Source organism: Leucopleurus acutus, assembly GCF_964270905.1.
Source record: "Leucopleurus acutus genome assembly, chromosome: 2".
Taxonomy (NCBI): Eukaryota; Metazoa; Chordata; class Mammalia; order Artiodactyla; family Delphinidae; genus Leucopleurus; species Leucopleurus acutus.
Window position 1 is genome coordinate 21,328,757 of NC_139143.1, and position 18,296 is coordinate 21,347,052.

Consider the following 18,296-nt stretch of genomic DNA (forward strand, 5'->3'; position numbering starts at 1 on the left):
ATTAATACAGCTACTAAAAATCATGTTTTCAGAAGCTTTTAATTGCATGGGAAAAACTCATAATCAGAAGTGGTAACACTTTATGCATCCAGTATGGTCCTAATTGTGTACATAGTTATGGCGTATATTTAGGCACAAAGGAAAAAATACTGAAAGGAAGTAGATCAAAAAAAAAAAGAATTACAGAGGTTAGATCGGTATAGTAAGAGTATGGCTGATTTTTTTCTTCATAATTTTCTGCATTTTTCAGGCTTTAAGAAAACTGTATGTTAGTTTTATAATCAGAAAACCAAACTAACATCAAAACAGAAAATACATCTCCTCAGAATAACCCTTTTAACTTGAGCACTCCTTCATGTTTTCTCTTCTGGTAAAACTCACTAGGTTGGTGAACTAGATGATTCCTCACCACTTCTTATCCCACCAGCGTGTTTGATAACTTGGCATGATTTCCTACAGCGTTTTTTCCTCCTTTGATACATACTACCAAAAATGTGTTACTACATCACAGTTCATCCATCTTCATATTTACCTAACATTAGCCTGGGGAACTCTGCCCCATCTTCCTACTTAGCCCTTTTTTTTCATAAACCACTTATCTAGCCATTTAGAAAGCCAGTCTCTCTAGCTATTCCTATAAGGGGCCAGCATTCTCTTTCAAAGCATTTTAAAACACTAGTTCTTACCTACCTTATGGGGGGGAAGGGTTTATTGATTATTCATATGAAGTATTTCAACATGGAATTTTGATGAGGGGGACCTGGCTTCCCAGCTTTTGCCATGGCAGAGTGTTGAAATACTTATGTGATGACTTGAACTCTCTGAAATTCCACACGAGAATACAGTAGAATTTCACAGCAGGAAAGGACCTTAGAAGTAATTTAATTCAACTCTCTTTATATTACAGATGAGAAAATTGAAGCCAGAGTGGTTAAAACCCAAGATTAATCCCCAGTTAATAGCAAGTCTTTTTACTTCTCATTGTGGTCTTTTTAATACATTATTCTTAGAATAAGTTCCTCAGCTTAGTTTCATGGTGTTTGGTATGATAGGTTTTGGGATTGCAGACAGAATCTATGCCGTTATGAATTGAATGCAGTGAACTTAAAGTTTTAGCCTAGTTGTCCTAGCACCAGAATGTAACGAGGACCTCACCACAGCTTGAGAACACATGGTCCCACCATGTTGGGGTTTTCCTCATTCTTCTTCAGAAAATTCTTGTTTGTTCTCAGTCTAATTCTTTTAAGCATAGTTGATTTTTTTTTTTAACCTCAGACTTTGAGAAGAAAACCCTTTTCTGTCAGTATTATTTTTATAAAAACTGTATTAGAGTTTTGCTTTGATCTTTTTTATTAAAGCTTCTGACCATTGAGTTATATAAATTTAACTTTTTAGTTAAAGGATAAATATGAGAAACTTTAGTTAAGGAAGAAAAATCAATTTCACTATATGTTGTTGTTCTTAAAAGCATAACTAAAGAATTTCTATAGAAGTTGAGGGAATAATCTATCCTCATGGCCAGTAAAATGAAGATATCACAACAGCTGCAAGATATTGGTTACACTGTTGGAATTCATTTTGATACAGTGGATTTTTATTATTTTTTTAACTTCCCCCCCCCCCCCCCCAAAGCTTTTTGGTAGCAGGTGTGACTTTTAACCTTCCAAACTCAAACTTGTATGATACTGAATAACTTGGTGGGGGCCAAAATATGTGGGAAATGAATTTTAAAAAGATTAATAATCTTGTAACATGGAGCTCAAATAATAGTTCTTACATTGAACAAAATGCAGACATGTTATACTAAAAATTGAAGACCAGCAATGTTGGAGAAAATAATTGGCAGGTCTGTGAATTATGATTATGTTTATAATTTTGATCTCTAGTCTAATTGATGAAAGCCTTGTCCTATTAATAAAATAGATAACTTATTTTCAGGAATGCAAATAGACCTTCACTAAGGTGTTTTTATTTTTATAAATTTATTTATTTATTTATTTTTGGTTGTGTGGGGTCTTCATTGCTGCGCGTGGGCTTTCTCTAGTTGTGGCGAGCGGGGGCTACTCTTCGTTGAGGTGCGCGGGCTTCTCACCGCGGTAGCTTCTCTTGTTGCGGAGCACGGGCTCTAGGCGCGCAGGCTTCAGTAGTTGTGGCACGTGGGCTTAGTAGTTGTGGCGTGCAGGCTGGAGAGCGCAGGCTCAGTAGTTGTGGTGCACAGGCTTAGTTGTGCCGCAGCATGTGGGATCTTCCCGGACCAGGGCTTGAGCCCGTGACCCCTGCATTGGCAGGTGGATTCTCAACCACTGCGCCACCAGGGAAGCCCTTTTACCGAGGTTTTAATTAACATACGAACTCTCAGTTGTATAATTTGTATACTTTGTAATGAGAATACAAAACATTTTTACTTTTTTACAGATAAGATCCATAAAATTTTGAAAGTGGAGAAATTTTTGTGTATCTTTCTTATTTTAATGAAAGTAATAAAATATATTTGTTGAATCAGGCTTAATGTAAACCCCCAAAATATACTTGTAAAACTATGCCTTCAACTTCCAGATTAACCTCTGGACAACCCCTTTGTGTTGTAATTCAAAGTATCACTAGCTTCATTTCAGTAAGCACCGCAACTATTTTTAATTCATTATATAGAGATAAGTTAAATGTAGTTTTAGGCATTTCTAATCGAACTTAAAGTACATCATTATATATAAATATTAAACAACCGAGAGTATGGAAGTGTGTTATACATAGAATATATAAACCTTGGTTTATCCAAAATTTCACCAGAATTTTTCTTGTAATATATAAATTTATTTTAATATTATTGATTATATAATTATATATAGTATATTAATTGTATTAATATATTTTATAATTATATAATATTATGTAATAATTATATAATTAATAACATATTGATTATACAATTAAGAATACTATATATTATTATATAATACTATATTTATGACAATAGATACTCATATTTTGATTCACATATGTATGTATAAGGTTCTCAGAGGTCCTCTGAATCATTAAAGGAAGTTTAAAGTCTTTGCCATTTCTTTTCCTCTCAGTACTGTACACCTAGAACTCTACACTAGCTCCCAACCTGATCTTTAGTGTTTCCTGCACCTTGCCACCAGATCATTCATCCTAAAATAGTGTTTTCATTGCATCCATTCTCGCTCAAGAAACTTTAGCAGCTTCCTATTTCTATCGCTTGCTTCCTGCCTACTCCAATAAGCTGCCCTCCGCACTATTCCCTCCTACGTCCTACTGACATTGCTCACGCTGCTACGGGAAGGTGTCTGACATAGGTCTTGGCACAATGTTTGTTTCCGTTCCCTCTGCTTCCTGTTTATCTGCCTGAAATCTATCTGTCCTTCAAGACCTAGTTCAAATTCTACTTACGTCAAGTTCAGGGGCTACTCTTTGGAGTACTCTGTTCCAATATTATCTCCCTGTTCCCCATTCACTTAATATTTTGTACTATACCTTTAAGTTCCAATTATTTTCTTGTATTATTCTCTAATAATTATTTCTTGTCTGGAAGTCACATTTTCCTGGCAAATTGTCCAAAGCAGTGGTTCAAGCTCTGACTGTGTAAGCTCTATTCCAGAACCTACTGAACAAGATCCCTGGGAAGGACCCTGGAAATCTCTTTCTTTATTTAAGCTAACCAGGTGATTCCAATGAAGATCAAATTACTTGGCGTCATTTGAACTATGCAGTAAATATTTGAATTGAACAAAATTAACTATAGATTTTGTATTAAATGTATTTTGTTTTAAGTTCTTTGTTTTTGTTTTGTTTTGTTTTGTTTTGTTGCGGTACGTGGGCCTCTCACTGTTGTGGCCTCTTCCGTTGTGGAGCACAGGCTCCGGACACGCAGGCTCAGCGGCCCTGGCCCACGGGCCCAGCCGCTCCACGGCATGTGGGATCTTCCCGGACCAGGGCACGAACCCGTGTCCCCTGCATCGACAGGCGGACTCTCAACCACTGCACCACCAGGGAAGCCCTGTTTTAAGTTCTTTGAAAATTTATGATCTGTGTCATAAATTTAGGTCATAATAGGTAGTGTTACCTATTTTCTTCTAGTATATAGTTACCTGGGAGGCTTCCATTCTCCCCAAATTCTGTATCAGTGAGAGAAATTTTCAAAGAAAATATTTCAATCACATGTACCTAAATGAATGCATATATAATTTCCCTTTATAAAGTTCTTTTTCACTTCTTTTTAACTTTACAGCTAATTCATGAATACATTCTCATGAAGAATTCAAAAATGCAAAGTAAAACTCACTTTTGATTCCTTCTCTCATGGTAAACAAGACTGTTGATTTGCCATGTTCCCTTCTGAATTTTTAGCATACATTTACATATTTTGTATATCATTTTTCCCATAAATACTGGATGAATTATTTTGAAACTTCTCACCTTGTCTTGGTGCTCTTTCCATATCAGTATGTGTATGTATATGTGTATGTGTACGTTTGTGTATTCATTCTGCACAGTGTTCCATAGTATGGCTGTACCACCATTTATTTAAGCTTCCATTAAAGATGGACCTTTAGGTTGCTCTCACTTTTTTCCTTACTGTAAACCACACCTCAGTGAACATCCTTGCATGTGCACTTTCGTGAACACGTACCATTTGCTCTTAAATAAGATCTTCCTGTTCTGCCCTCCTTTTCATTTTTGGTTCACAAGCAGTTTCCCATAATCTGCATCAGGGTACTCTCTTCCAGGTTGTGGCCAAAAAGTACCAGATCAAGTCAGAAAATTTGCATTCCAGACCTGGCTCTTCATTGACTTGCTCTGTGATCTTGGACCTTTTTCTTCTTTGTTAATGTGAAAACAAAGATTAGAGGGATGACTTTTAGGGTTTCTTACAGTTCTAATGATTTCTTGTTCTAATTAGGCTTGCGGGTGTGATACCATTTATTTTTGTTATACTCAGCTAGTAGCAAGCGCCATTTGAATCTTGTAAAGTAAATCATAAAGGTTCACGGTGCTTATGAATAGAAGGGCATTACACTTTATTCCTCATTAGTCTTCTGCATTACTGCTTAACTGATGCTCAAATGCCCTTTCCAGATGAACTACTCGTAATGGTGGCGGTGGTGGTAGCAGAGGATGAGGGGAAGGGGAAGGAGGGGGAGTTAGACCTTTTTTTCTTTGGATAATGCTCAACAGTTTACAGAAAACTGTTACTCATACAGCTCACTTTCAGGTATTATCCACTTCTCACAAATCCTGCGAAAGTAAAGGACCTGTTCGGATCATTCAGCTAATGAGTTTCAGGGTCCAGACTTGAGCTCACATCTTCTTTCTCTCATATATATATATTCTTTTTCAGATTCTTTTCCATAATAGGTTATTACAAGACATTGAATATAGTTCCCTGTGCTATACAGTAGGTCCTTGTTGTTTATTTTAACTCACATCTTTTGATTACTTTGTTCAGTACTTTCTTAAAGACAATTTCCTCATGCTCAAATATTTATTTAATTTATGCTGAATTTCTTTTTTAACATTTATAAAGAGATTGGTATTTATTACATGCTCTTTAAATATTAGTCCTCCACTCCCAACCTTATCCTTGGTCTCCTAGTTTATTTTATATTTTGTGTAGTAGTGGGACTCTGGTCAGTTACAACAGTCTGAGACAGCAAGATGACCAGTACTTTTGAGTCAACAACTCTTGAGCATTCAGGACATGCATTACGCAAGTAGTTGTGGTTATTGTTATCCTTCAAATCACTTGACACAGACCATAAACATTTAGCTCTGGTGCATGAAGATAAATTAGAGACCGAGCTTAGCTTGTCTACAGGGTATCTGTTTCATCTTCACGGTAGACCCCAAGTGTGCCAGTGATGATTCATGGAAATACTTAGTGATGAAGATTGGTTTTGTTTTTGTTGGAAATCTTTTAAAGAATGCTCATCAAAGTGTGGATTCTTTATTTTCAGATACTTTCTTCCTAACATACCAGCAATGAGCTAAAGATATTGCTTGCAGAATACCCTTTTACAAAAAGGCAATGTGGCACAATCCAATGGGACTAAAGTATGGGACTATTGAGACTAAAATGTGCTACTTTAAGCACTTTCTTATTTCAATTTGGTTACTACCATGAAGTAGAAAATATATGTCCTTCATAGCATTTTAGTTGTTCAGAAATATACAAAGCTCTTTTCTTCGTAGCTTTGATTTTCCTGAATGCTAGGAAGAGCTATTTGGAATTTGTGAAACTTGATACTGCCCCTTTCTAAGTCGTGATATTAATTCTGCAGCTATGTCAACAATTGAGTTCTCTAGACGGGTAGCATGTTTTCATGTTTTAGTGGTCCCATTTCCCTCTGTCTTCCCAAAAATTATCAAAAGAGAGAGAAAAGTTGAGGGAAACCAAAAAAACAGGCCCTTTGTAGCTTTTCTACATTTTTTTCTGTTTCTTGTTAACTTTTTCCCTCACATACAAATTACCTTTTAAAAAAATCTTCCTTGCCTCTGTGCATCCCCCAACCCCCATTTTCATGATTACCCCACTCTGCACCCCGCACCTTCCCTCCTTCTGAGAACTTTACAGTGTCTTTAGTTGGTCCCTTGACCGATATATGTGCACATACCACAGTTCACTGGTCATCGGAGCTGGAGCCAAGGTTCTCAACTGCTGTTACAGTTCTCAAGTGTGAGGTGCCAGGGGCAATTAATTACTTATTATGAGTACTGAGTTATAAGTGCCTTATTTATTTTTTTGAAAGCAGAGTTGAGCTTAGCCCTACAATCATGTCAGTGTCATCCACTCGCATACAGAAATGCTCTCTTGAGTGGGAGAGAGACACTCCAGCTAGTCATCTGGGGATTCTGCACAACGCAAGCTTATTTACGCTACAGCCTGTGGGAGTGTCATGGGGCATGCAAATGTCATCTGCCTTGGGGCTTTTTCTCAGCAGAAAAAAAGGCTACAACCCTAACCAAAGAACAAGCAGATGTTCCCAACTAAGATGATTATTTTTTATTTGTTTTTTTTTTTTTTTTGGCATGAGTTTTGACCAGACAGTATTAAAAGGTGAATGAACCTTCGAAAAACATGGTTTCTCTCGTTTGTTTTTACCAGTTGTTATTTAGCAACACAAGACTGAAGTTAGGGGGAAAAAATCATTCTGCAGATTTTATTAGATAGCTATTGAAAGTAGCAAACCGGAAAGAGGGTACAGATGGAGGAAGGCTATTTTTTTTTTTTTTTTTTTTTTGCGGCACGCGGGCCTCTCACCACCGCGGCCTCTCCTGCCGCGGAGCACAGGCTCCAGACGCGCAGGCCCAGCAGTCACAGCCCACGGGCCCAGCCGCCCCGCGGCACGCAGGATTCTCCCGGACCAGGGCACGAGCGCGTGCCCCCCGCATCGGCAGGCGGACCCCCAACCACTGCGCCACCAGGGAAGCCCGAGAAAGACTATTTTTGATCATGAAAGTATGTGGTGGATTCCCTTGTTTGCCTCCTTAAACAAGTATGTTCTGGTAAGAGATTGTAGGGCAGAATTCAAGATGGTAACATCATGGACTTCCCTGGTGGCGCAGTGGTTGAGCGTCCGCTTGCCGATGCAGGAGATGCGGGTTCGTGCTCCGGTCCGGGAAAATCCCACATGTCGCGGAGCGGCTGCGCCCGTGGGCCATGGCCGTTGATCCTGCGTGTCTGGAGCTTGTGCTCTGCAACGGGAGAGGCCACAGCAGTGAGAGGCCCGCGTACCGCAAAAAAAGAAAAAAAGATGGCAACACCGTAAACCATAAATCAAACAGGTTTCATGTTTTACCTGCAGTTGTGGTTTTGGTGTTTCAAACATCTGTTTGTCATGTCCATTAGTATAAAAACTTCAAAGGGAACTTATGTTTTCCCAGGAGGTATCTTTGTGGTAACCTTAGTTTTTCTTTTTCAACTGATGTCAACAATTTCTACTTATTGTCTCCAATTTAACATGAAATGAGGTCTTTACTCAAGCAGAAAGAATGTGATGAATATGTACTTGTTTCTGTCTCTTGGGAGCAAACTAGTCATAGATCCATGAATTTCTCAGTTAAAAAAAAAGTTAATGGGGGTGAGTAGGAGGAAAAAGAATATTTACATTTGTTACAACGCAAAATGTATATAATAAAATATTTTTTGCAACTGCTTGGTATGATTTACCCCAGAGCTATGGCTCTGGGGATCACCTTGGTTCTAAAGACAACAAAATCTGTTAACTTCTTGTGGAAATTCAAGAGATAGTTTTGAGGATGTGTAACTTGAAAACTGGGAGTGAAAAATTAAGACTTTGTGTACAAGTTAAGTGATTGGCTTCTTTGGTCAGTGTCTTACTCTCCCTCTCTGTAAAAAATAAATGTTCCCGCAAAGCTCATTAATAGCTTCATCGTTGGTGTTCAGATAGCATGTTCTTTAAAAAGCAGTGTGTGGTTGTAGTGATGGACACACAACTCTGTGGAAGTACTAAAACCCATTAACTCGTACGGTTTAAATGGATTAATTATATGGTATGTGAATTATATCTCAATAAAACGTATATTTAAAGAATCAATATATAATTATATTTGAGAAGATAGTGGGGTGTTTCCCTTGGTAGATTTACCCCCCAAAACGAGTGCTCTTCATGAGTTCTTCAGTAGCAGACATTTTTATTGAAAGGCCCATTTGTGTAGAGCAAGTTTTCAAGTGCTTCACCAGCTCCTGGGGTTGTAGGTGTGGTCTTTCCCTCTGCACTCAGATGGCCTGGCTCGACCACATCCACAAAATTGATATTGAATTAGGCATGAGAGAAACAACTGTAAAAGATTTGGGGGGGAAATCACCAAAACTTAGATTATATATTGTAATTAGTGAACTCAGGCTATTCAAAAGTATCTGAAGTCCTCCGAAACTGGAAATCATAGACAATGCAGTATGATAAGTAAGACAAGATTGGCAGCTGAGTATACATTTAAATTTAAGTTACAATTAGATATTTAAGGAATGTATATGGCACTTTTTTTAGAATTTTTTACTTTAACCTTTCTGATTAGCTATAAATTAATGATTCCTGCAGCACTGAGGAATAAGAGGGCCTCTATTATAGGATTCAGAGGCACAAACGAAAACTTAGAAAATGTAGTAAAGTGGTAAAGGAGCTTAGGATTGGCAGATAGGAATGGGCTGAAGTTACAAAGTGCGTGTGTGTGTGTGTGTGTGTGTGTGCGTGTGTTGAATAGAAAGAGAGATAAACAAATAGAAAATAAAACTAAATTTTCCTATGTTGATATTTATGTCCTCATTTTCTTGCTATCCATTGACTACTGACTTCAGAGCTGTTGAACCTGAGAAAAGTAATAAAAGATGCTCATTCATTAATCAGCAAACTCTGATCTGACATCCACAAAGGACCATACATTCTACTAGGTTATGGAGATGTAAACACAAATAAGATGTGGTCGCTGGGTATGATTTAATGTCCATTTTTAGCTTTTAAAAGTGAATTCTCTTTATTGTACATATATAAGAAGAATGCACTTTAGGGGGATTTCTTTAGTAATGCTGTGAATATTCGGTCTCATACTTGCTCGTAAAGCAACAAGTTCTCTTATGCTCTTCTTACTGGAAACTCTGACTTTAAATTCCACATCTCCCAAAAGAAATAATACTTCCTTTCCTGTATGACAGATGAGTATTTTATGATTATCCCTATGTCATTTCCCCCCCGGTATTAGAGACCGACACACACAGGACTGAGAACAGCAAATTAGGAATCAAGAAACATGAGTTCTCTCTACAGCTCTGCTCCTACGACCCTGAATGATCAAAGGCAAACTGAGGCCCATCTCTACAAATAGGACGGGGATGAAATTGGAATGTGTCTCTTCTCTAACTTTGTTCCCAGTGCTTGCAACCTCTGGAGTTGTTCCATCTCCTTGAGTTTAGTATTTTTAAGGGGCTTAAACTCATTAACGAGGACATGTACATAAAGCATGAAATTTAGAACATATGCATCTTTCATGTAAACAGATTAATGCAAAGTGCGTTCTAGAATGTAAGTTCCATGAAGTTTGGGACCCTGTTGTTCTCATTCATGGCTATAACAGGAGTTAAATAATTTTTTTTGAGAATGAATACATGTATATTAGTGAGACATGTAATGGAGAGGGAAAATATGAAAGGAAACTTTAGATCTCAAAGAAATTCTAAACTAGGGCTCTAACTACTGGAAGAGTAATAACTTGAAGTAGAAAGACTAGAAGATAGATTTTTCATTTTGTTTTATTTCCTCAAAGTATGGGACAGCCTGGTGGAAGATTTCAGGTTAGGAGAGAGTACACAGATAGGAAATTTATTCATTTATTCAGCAAATATTTAAGTATACTCTCAGTATTAGTGTAATGGTGATCAGACTTTTTGATCTCACGACCCCTTTACACTTTCAAAAATTATTAAGGATCCAAAGCTATTTTGTTTATGTGGGTTGTATCTGATATGTGCCATATTGAAATTGAAACAAATTTAAAATTTCTAATTTAACTTATTTGAAATAATAATAGTAAGCCCTTTATGTGTTAACATAAATAATATTTTTCATGAAAAACAATATCATTTCCAAAACAAAAAAAAAGTTTAGTGAGATGATTAGTATCATTTCACATTTTTGCAAGTCTCTTTGATGTGTGGCTTCAGAGAAGGCAGCAGGATTCTCATACCTGCTTCTGCAATATACTGCAGTCTGCTGTTCGGTTGAAATATACAAAATTATGGAGAAAACCCAGCTTTAAACAGGTATGGGGGTTAGAAAAGGGAGACCCTCACAAACTCTGTGAAGGCTCTCAGGAACTCCCAGGGATCTTCATCCCACACTGTGAGAACCACTGTATTCCAGAATGGTGAAACATGAGTAGCGATTTGTAGCTGAAGAAGGAATACAATATTTCTAGTTGAAGAAGGTATTGATGTCCTATTTAAAAAAAAAAAGATGTTGGGGGATCCTTGATAAGTTAGAAGCAGCCTGGATTGGAGACCTGTCTGTGGCTTCTTGTTGTGAGAGAGACGAGGGAGTCTGTAGCTGTAGGTTTGGGGAATGTTACATGGTATGACTATGATTCCCTGAAGAGGGTGTGATAAGAGTCTGGAAAGATGCCACCTACTGGTGTACAAGATGGTCAACATTCATTGTTAAATCCAAAATCTCTCAAATAGAATCCTTTTTAAGCCTTCCAGGATTTTTTTGTAAAGAGAGATAACAAGTAAAATGTTAAATACATATATAAAGCATGTGTTTATATTACAATGCCTGTTTCTGATTGTTTTTTCTTTGCTTTTTTTCCAGCCCATCCAGACCTTTCAAGTTACCAAAAAGGTAAAGTAGTTTGGATTTTCTTATTAAATAAGTATGTGCTTTTCCCCTTTGAGTATTTTCTTTACATTTTGCTGCTGTTTTCACCTTCCTCGTTCATATTTTTGTGAAGGAAAACTAAATTTCCTCTGAGTTGGCTGCTTGAGGAATCCTATACCTCCAAAAGTGATTTTAATCCCAAGGTTGACATTTAGCCTTTAAATACTATTTGGGTTTAATCATTTATATTTGCATAATTATTTTGAATTCTTTCCTGTAATGGATTGGCTTCTCAGTGTCCTACTTATTAAGAGAACAACTGTTCAGCCAACTACCATGACTTAAATTCATGGCCGTTTATTTCAGCTGGGTTGTCTGTGTTTCTAAAAATTTTGCTATCATGTTAAGATGGAGGTATTCTTTCATGTGGAAAATTTTAATTTTAGTTTTATAGTAAAAAGGCAAAATTTTAAATGGACAAGAGGTTCTGAAAAAAGCATTGTCTCATCAGCTGTCCTTGTACATTGTGTACATTGTGGTTCCAGATATAATATTATTTAAGAAATTCTTAGTGATCTTTGAAATTCATTTGCTAAAGAAGCTCAGATGCTAATAACCCTGAAGCCTATCTCAGGAGCGACATCCTTTCTTTGGAGTAAAATTACTACATAAATTTTAATTAGAAACTCCTTTCACATTTAAAAAATATTTTTAAAATTGTAATAAAATAGACATAGCATAAAATTTACCATTTTAAAGTATACAATTCTGTGGCATTAAGTACATTCACATTATTATACAGCCATCACACCATTCATCTCCAGAACCTTTTTCTACTTTTCAAACTGAACCTCTATACCCATTAAATACTACCTCCTCATTTCTTCCCCAGCCCCCAGCTTCTGGCAACCACTATTCTATGCTGTCTCTATGAATTTCATTACTCTAATATGTACAGTACAAATACTGTACTCTGTGGAAGAATACAGTATTTGTCCTTTTGTGACTGGCTGATTTCACTTAGCATAATGTCCTCAAGCTTCATCCATGTTGTAGCATGTGTCAGAATTTCCTTCCTATGTAAGACTGAACGATATTCCGTTGTATGCATATACTACATTTTATTTACCCAATTTTGCAAAAAAATTATGGAAAAAAGATGAAGGAAAGAGGTTTTACAAGTAAATATGGCATATGAAGAAAATGAATTTCCATTTTTCTAGAAATAATAGGGTCTTCTTAAGTGACCAGAAGTTTTATATTTTGAAAGGTTCATATATATTTGTCTCTGTTAATAGATTGGTATTTTTAAAAACCTGAATTTATTCTTTTCAGTATATACACATAAAAATACAGCTTCTTCCTAAAATTAGCCTTTTCTGAGTCCCCTTTCCTACCCCAGCTGGAAGTACTAGCTTCCTTCATTGAATTCACAAAACATTTTATCTGTATCCTTCTGTTGACCTGATTTCGTAGGTATTTGTGCACCTGTCTGATTTTCTGAATTAGGCTCTAAGTTCCTTGAGGGTAATATCCATGTCTGCTATTATTTTATTCCCAGAATGTCTGCCTTCTTACTATGTAATGTTAATTGTTGAATGAGTTTATTACTTCACAAGAAAGAAAGAGTTCTGTACTGTTTTCCTCTGTGAAATTCCATAAGCTTCAATCATTCCTCGCACTAAATTGATAGTTGATGCCACTAGAAATGTTATGATTAATGACATTTAGAAATGGGTACCTTTAAAGGCCAGGAGGAATAAGGGAGAGATATTAAAGGAAACAGAAAGAAAGAAACCGAGGAAGAAGAGATTTTTTTAGGAAGCAAGCAGTAGCTAAAGTGTTAAATATCGCTCAGGTCCAAGAAGATGAAAACCAAGAGAGTTAGTTGACTTTGGCAGTTTCAGAAGAGTCACGAGAGCAAAAGCCAAGCTATCGGGGGTTAAGGATTGGTCAGGAAAAGGAGGCCTCAAGTCCAAGGTACTCATACTCTCTAAAGCCTGGCTCTCTGCTCAGAAAGGCAGGGGTGAAAGAGAAGAGTGTTTCCAGAAAGGCAGCAAAGGGCAAAAGAAAAAAGTCTTTGTAAGCTGAGAGGAAAATTTACTGTGGAGGGCCTTATTGTAATACAAATGGCCCATTTAAAACAGGCCCCCATGTCATGTCACTACAGCATAAGTTAGCCCTGTAAGACACTTCATTTGTTTTAACAGTTATTTCTGATCTTTTCCCAGAATAAACCCAATAATAAGGTGGCTGAGCATCTATGAGGGTATTTGAGGGACTTCCCATTGGATCCTCATGAAAATCCATCATGGCAGGAACAGCCTGGATCAGGGTGCCAAGCAGCCTGCCCACTTACTCAGATCCACAGTTTACCCACAAACGCAATCCATTCATTCTGTTCTTCTGAGTCTTACGTACCTGTACTATTTGAGACTTAACCTACTGAGAAGTACTATGGATACACTTTTTTATAGAGCAGTGCCATGGATAGCAACTGCGGGCCTAACCTATGCAGCTGATACAGCAGTAGGGCCTTGAGGAAAACTGCTCCCTGGTCAGTCACTGGAAAATGACTGCCTGCTGTCACCCAGAAGTTACAGAAGTGGATTGCGTTTACAGTTATGCTGTATGGTCTAAAGAGTTACAAAATCAAGACCAGGCAGATGAAAGACAAGTGCTACATGGTACGCAGAGGAACATACTATAGTAAAAAGAGTGGTCCTTTGGAAAATTCTTCCAATGCCCAGAAAAGCATGTGCAGGTTCTTTATTCAAATTTAAACTTAGTTAGAATATGTACCTGGAACCCAGACTCACCATGAAGGGAATTAGCCAAAAAATATAGCGATAAAATTTATAGGTCATTTTTAATTTCCTTTACTTCTCCAGTTTTCCTGCTTTATTAGATGTTTTCCTTAATATTACAACCATTGTCTGGGTTTCGTATTATACATGAAACTTTTGTTTCCCACGTGGTGCCCATAGTTACGCAACATCTTAGAACAGACAGCAGGAGGCAGAAATAGCCTCAGCAGTTTTGTGCTATTTAGGAGAAACCCTTGTCTGAATGACATTTACTCAGAGTAGCTGGGGCTTTCCCCCATGGTGCTTTATGTCCTCAGGATGGTGATTCCATTTCTTAAGTGCGAACAGTTGTCTCTAGGAAAGGTTAGCACATGAAACATCTGCTTTGTGAGGAAGTGGACTTGTAATATAGTAAGGTTAAACGTGTTTGGAAGAAATGTGCCGAAATCACTAATGCCGTAAAGTTTCCATATGTAGTCAATGCATGGATATGGTATAAAGCAGTGCTGTAAAATCAAAACCAAATGTTTTCAAAGGCAAGAAAAAGCAATTATTGAATGAGGTTTTGAAGGTTGCTATGCATGTGTGCAGATTCTTCAAGAACACAAACAAAAAGTCATTATATGGGTAAATTAAACCACAGTATGAAAACTAAGCAATTTGGGGCCCACTGCCCTCTATTGATAACATGTTTGTAGGTAAAGATGCATAACTTCTGGTTCATTTGAAAGAAAATTGATCCGTTTAACATAAAGTGTAATGAGTAATTGTGTAAGCCTGGGGCCATTTTCATTTCATAGGGCTGATATTTTAAAGGTCTAAAATGTAAAGGACTCTTTAAGTCTGAAGCAATGAAACAGAAAGTCTCAAATGGGCTATTGACAAAGGACTTTATGGTTCAAACCGGTTACTTTCATCTTAGTTTGCATTTGGTAGAAGAGGAAATGAAGTATAGCGAATATAAGCTTTGGGTGTGTTCTAGAAATAGGAACGCTTCTGACCACTTGGTGTTTACATTTGAACAACTACAATCAGCGTATTGTGATTTATTTGTTTTCATTACATTCAGAATTGCTCTTAAAAAGTTATTCCATCTTATCTAGCATAATTTTTCCTTAATGAGTTTTTAAATGCAGAATTTACAGTCTAGTGAATAATGTTCAAACTTGAAGTCCTTTGGGTCTAGGTGATTTTGCATAGAGAAATTAACTATAGGTGTGGCTTAGGAATTTAATTTTCAGATGACAGTTTGGGGAAGCATCTGTTTGTGGCAAGTTGGCTTATTCCTGATGTTTTCTGTTTCTCTTGTGTTTGAAGCAAGAGATGATATCATAGTGGTTAAGAGGCCAGACTCTAGAACCAGACTACCTAGGTTCCTAGCTTTGTGACCTTTTTTTTCTTTTGAGATATTATTGACATGTAACATTATATTAGTTTCAGGTGTATAACATAATAATTTGATATTCATATGTATTGCAAAATAATCACCACAATAAGTTTCGTTAACATTCATCACCACGCATAGTTACCAATTTTTTTTCTTTCTTGTAATGAGAACTTTCAAGATCTACTCTCTAAACAACTTTCAAGTATGTAATACAGTATTATTAACTATAGTCACCATGCTGTACATTACACCCCCAGGACGTGCTTGTTTTATGAGCTGGGCCAGCTTGTGACGTTGAACAAGTTATTTAGACTGCCTGTGCCTCAGTTTCATCTTATAAAGTTGTTGTGAGAATTATATGAGATGATAATCTGTGTAAAGCATGAGAGCAACTGGAACTCCTAGTGGGTGCAGGCTATTATTCTTTATTTTCCTAAGGTTGCTTTCAAAAGAACAATAATCAGGGCTTCCCTGGTGGCGCAGTGGTTGGGAATCTGCCTGCTAATGCAAGGGACACGGGTTCAAGCCCTGGTCTGGGAGGATCCCACATGCCGCGGAGCAACTAGGCCCGTGAGCCACAACTACTGAGCCTGCGCCTCTGGAGCCTGTGCTCCGCCACAAGGGAGGTCGTGGTAGTGAGAGGCCCGCGCACCGCGATGAAGAGTGGCCCCCGCTTGCCACAACTAGAGAAAGCCCTCGCACAGAAACGAAGACCCAACACAGCCAAAATAAATAAATAAAAGAACAATAATGAAAAATGCCTGTGCGAGTGCTCCCTTAACGCATAATTATGTTATATTTTAACTTCCTTATTAAAATTTAATTTGAATATCTCCGCAAAGGCAGATATATGAATTTGAGAGATCAGAATATAAAAACCAGCCGTCTATTCTTAGAGACATATCATAGTTTTTTTCAGAATAATGGTTAGAGTCACTAGCTTTCTTTAAACTGCTAGCATGATTTTGAAGAAAAACTCAAAGTATATGAGCAAGAAGCCTATTTCAAATGAGCCAGAAATAGCCGTCAGAGCAGCCCAGTGAGCTAAAAAACACTGTCGAGAATTTGAGAATACTTGTCCACAAGTTAAATGTTTCATTCTTTCTCTAATAAAAATTCGATAAATCTGAAGTTGGCAGAATACATTTTGGGTTTTTTTTTTTTTTTTTTTTTTTTGCGATACGCGGGCCTCTCACTGTGGTGGCCTCTCCCGTTGCGGAGCACAGGCTCCAGACGCGCAGGCTCGGCAGCCATGGCTCACGGGCCCAGCTGCTCCGCGGCACGTGGGATCTTCCCGGACCGGGGCACGAACCCGTGTCCCCTGCATCGGCAGGCGGACTCCCAACCACTGTGCCACCAGGGAAGCCCGGCAGAATACATTTTGAATTTTAGAAAAGTTCAGTCTAGTCAACTTCTATGGAGCACTCAGTTCTTACAGAGATCTGGAAGCATCAGGTTAGGAAGGCATGGTCCAGGATCTTATGGAAGGGCCCAGAAACAGATATTTCAGTGGAAGGTGGTGAATGAGGGTGTGGGAAGGGTGTTGGAAGAAATGGCTTAATGGTGGGATTTGGTAACAGAGAGGAGTTTCTGAGGCGTAGTAAGAAACTAAAGCCAGCCTGTGGTGATTAGAGAGTGAAGGGAGGATAGGTACATACATGGGTGTTCATTCATCTAATCAATAGACAGTTACCAAGCACCTTTTAAAAGGCACTGATACTACACTAAATCAACCAGTCAGTCAATCAATAGTCTCTGCCCTCATGGAGCTCACAATCTAGTGGATAAGTTCATTATCGTTTTAGCTAAATGGAAGGTTAACAGGTTTATGGGGAGGTTTCAGTTTGGTTTGGTTATTCTTATGACTTACACTACCTGAACCTGTTTATGGGCTGAGCTCTTTTTCAAGAACTGATGGAGTAAAAGTAGAGAGAAAGGAATAACTGGAGAAACAAAAGTTCTGAAAGAGACTGCAAGGAGGATGGAGCCTCTGTTAAAATATATTTCTTTCCACTTAGAAAGTGTAGATTTAAGAGCTTCTTTTTCCCAGGGACAGATGTAGCAGTGAAATGTTATTTGTCAGGAATGGACATTATTCTTTCTCTCAATAGCCTGTAGCATCTGACCACTGCTACTTTATCACAAATAATGAGAGGACAGTGATCTTCCAATTTTCTACTACAATCAAGCGTAAATGCTTATAATCTCATGAGATCTTTTACTGATAAATACCTGTGCTAGGTCTGAAATAGGAAGATTTAACAAATTGCTCTCTTAGGTAGCAAAAAAAACTTCACTCTGCTTCTAAGAGGCTTTCTTTGTGATCTCTCTCTGCGTTTGTAGTTATGCAGCCCTGATAGCAGACTGGCCTGTGGTTGTCTTGGGCATGTGCACTGTGTTCATCGTGGTCTGTGCCTTGGTTGGAGTATTAGTGCCAGAGCTTCCTGATTTCTCTGATCCATTGCTGGTAAGGAGAATTGCACCAGTAGAATCTGTTTATTTTCTTTAGCCCTCAATCATCTCAAAAGATTAAGTATGTTAAGACATGTTGCATTATGTTATTTAGTATCCCATCTGTTTTAAAAACCTTCTCAAGCCATCAGTAAGTATACAATTCTCTTTCTGAAAAGTAGAGACATGTCTGTATTCTCAGGTTCTTAAAAGGGGTCAGGTAACTTGCTCACCATCAAAAATCTGGAAATTTGCTTCTTGGTCTCCATGTTTAAACTAAAAAGCAAAAAATTGGAGAATCTG

At 37.7% G+C, this 18,296-nt stretch overlaps 1 protein-coding gene across 1 annotated transcript in view; it reads left to right on the plus strand.

Annotated features, from left to right (window-relative positions):
* The window catches only part of DISP1 (dispatched RND transporter family member 1), a gene marked incomplete at its 3' end in the record, with an annotated part of 51,104 nt that overhangs the window by 19,998 nt on the left and 12,810 nt on the right, over positions 1–18,296 (plus strand). Inside the window, exons 2-3 of the mRNA XM_082833773.1 lie at positions 11,343–11,372; positions 17,886–18,009. Of these exons, the coding sequence (XP_082689899.1) occupies positions 11,343–11,372; positions 17,886–18,009 (154 nt within the window). The remainder of the gene's footprint in view (positions 1–11,342; positions 11,373–17,885; positions 18,010–18,296) is intronic.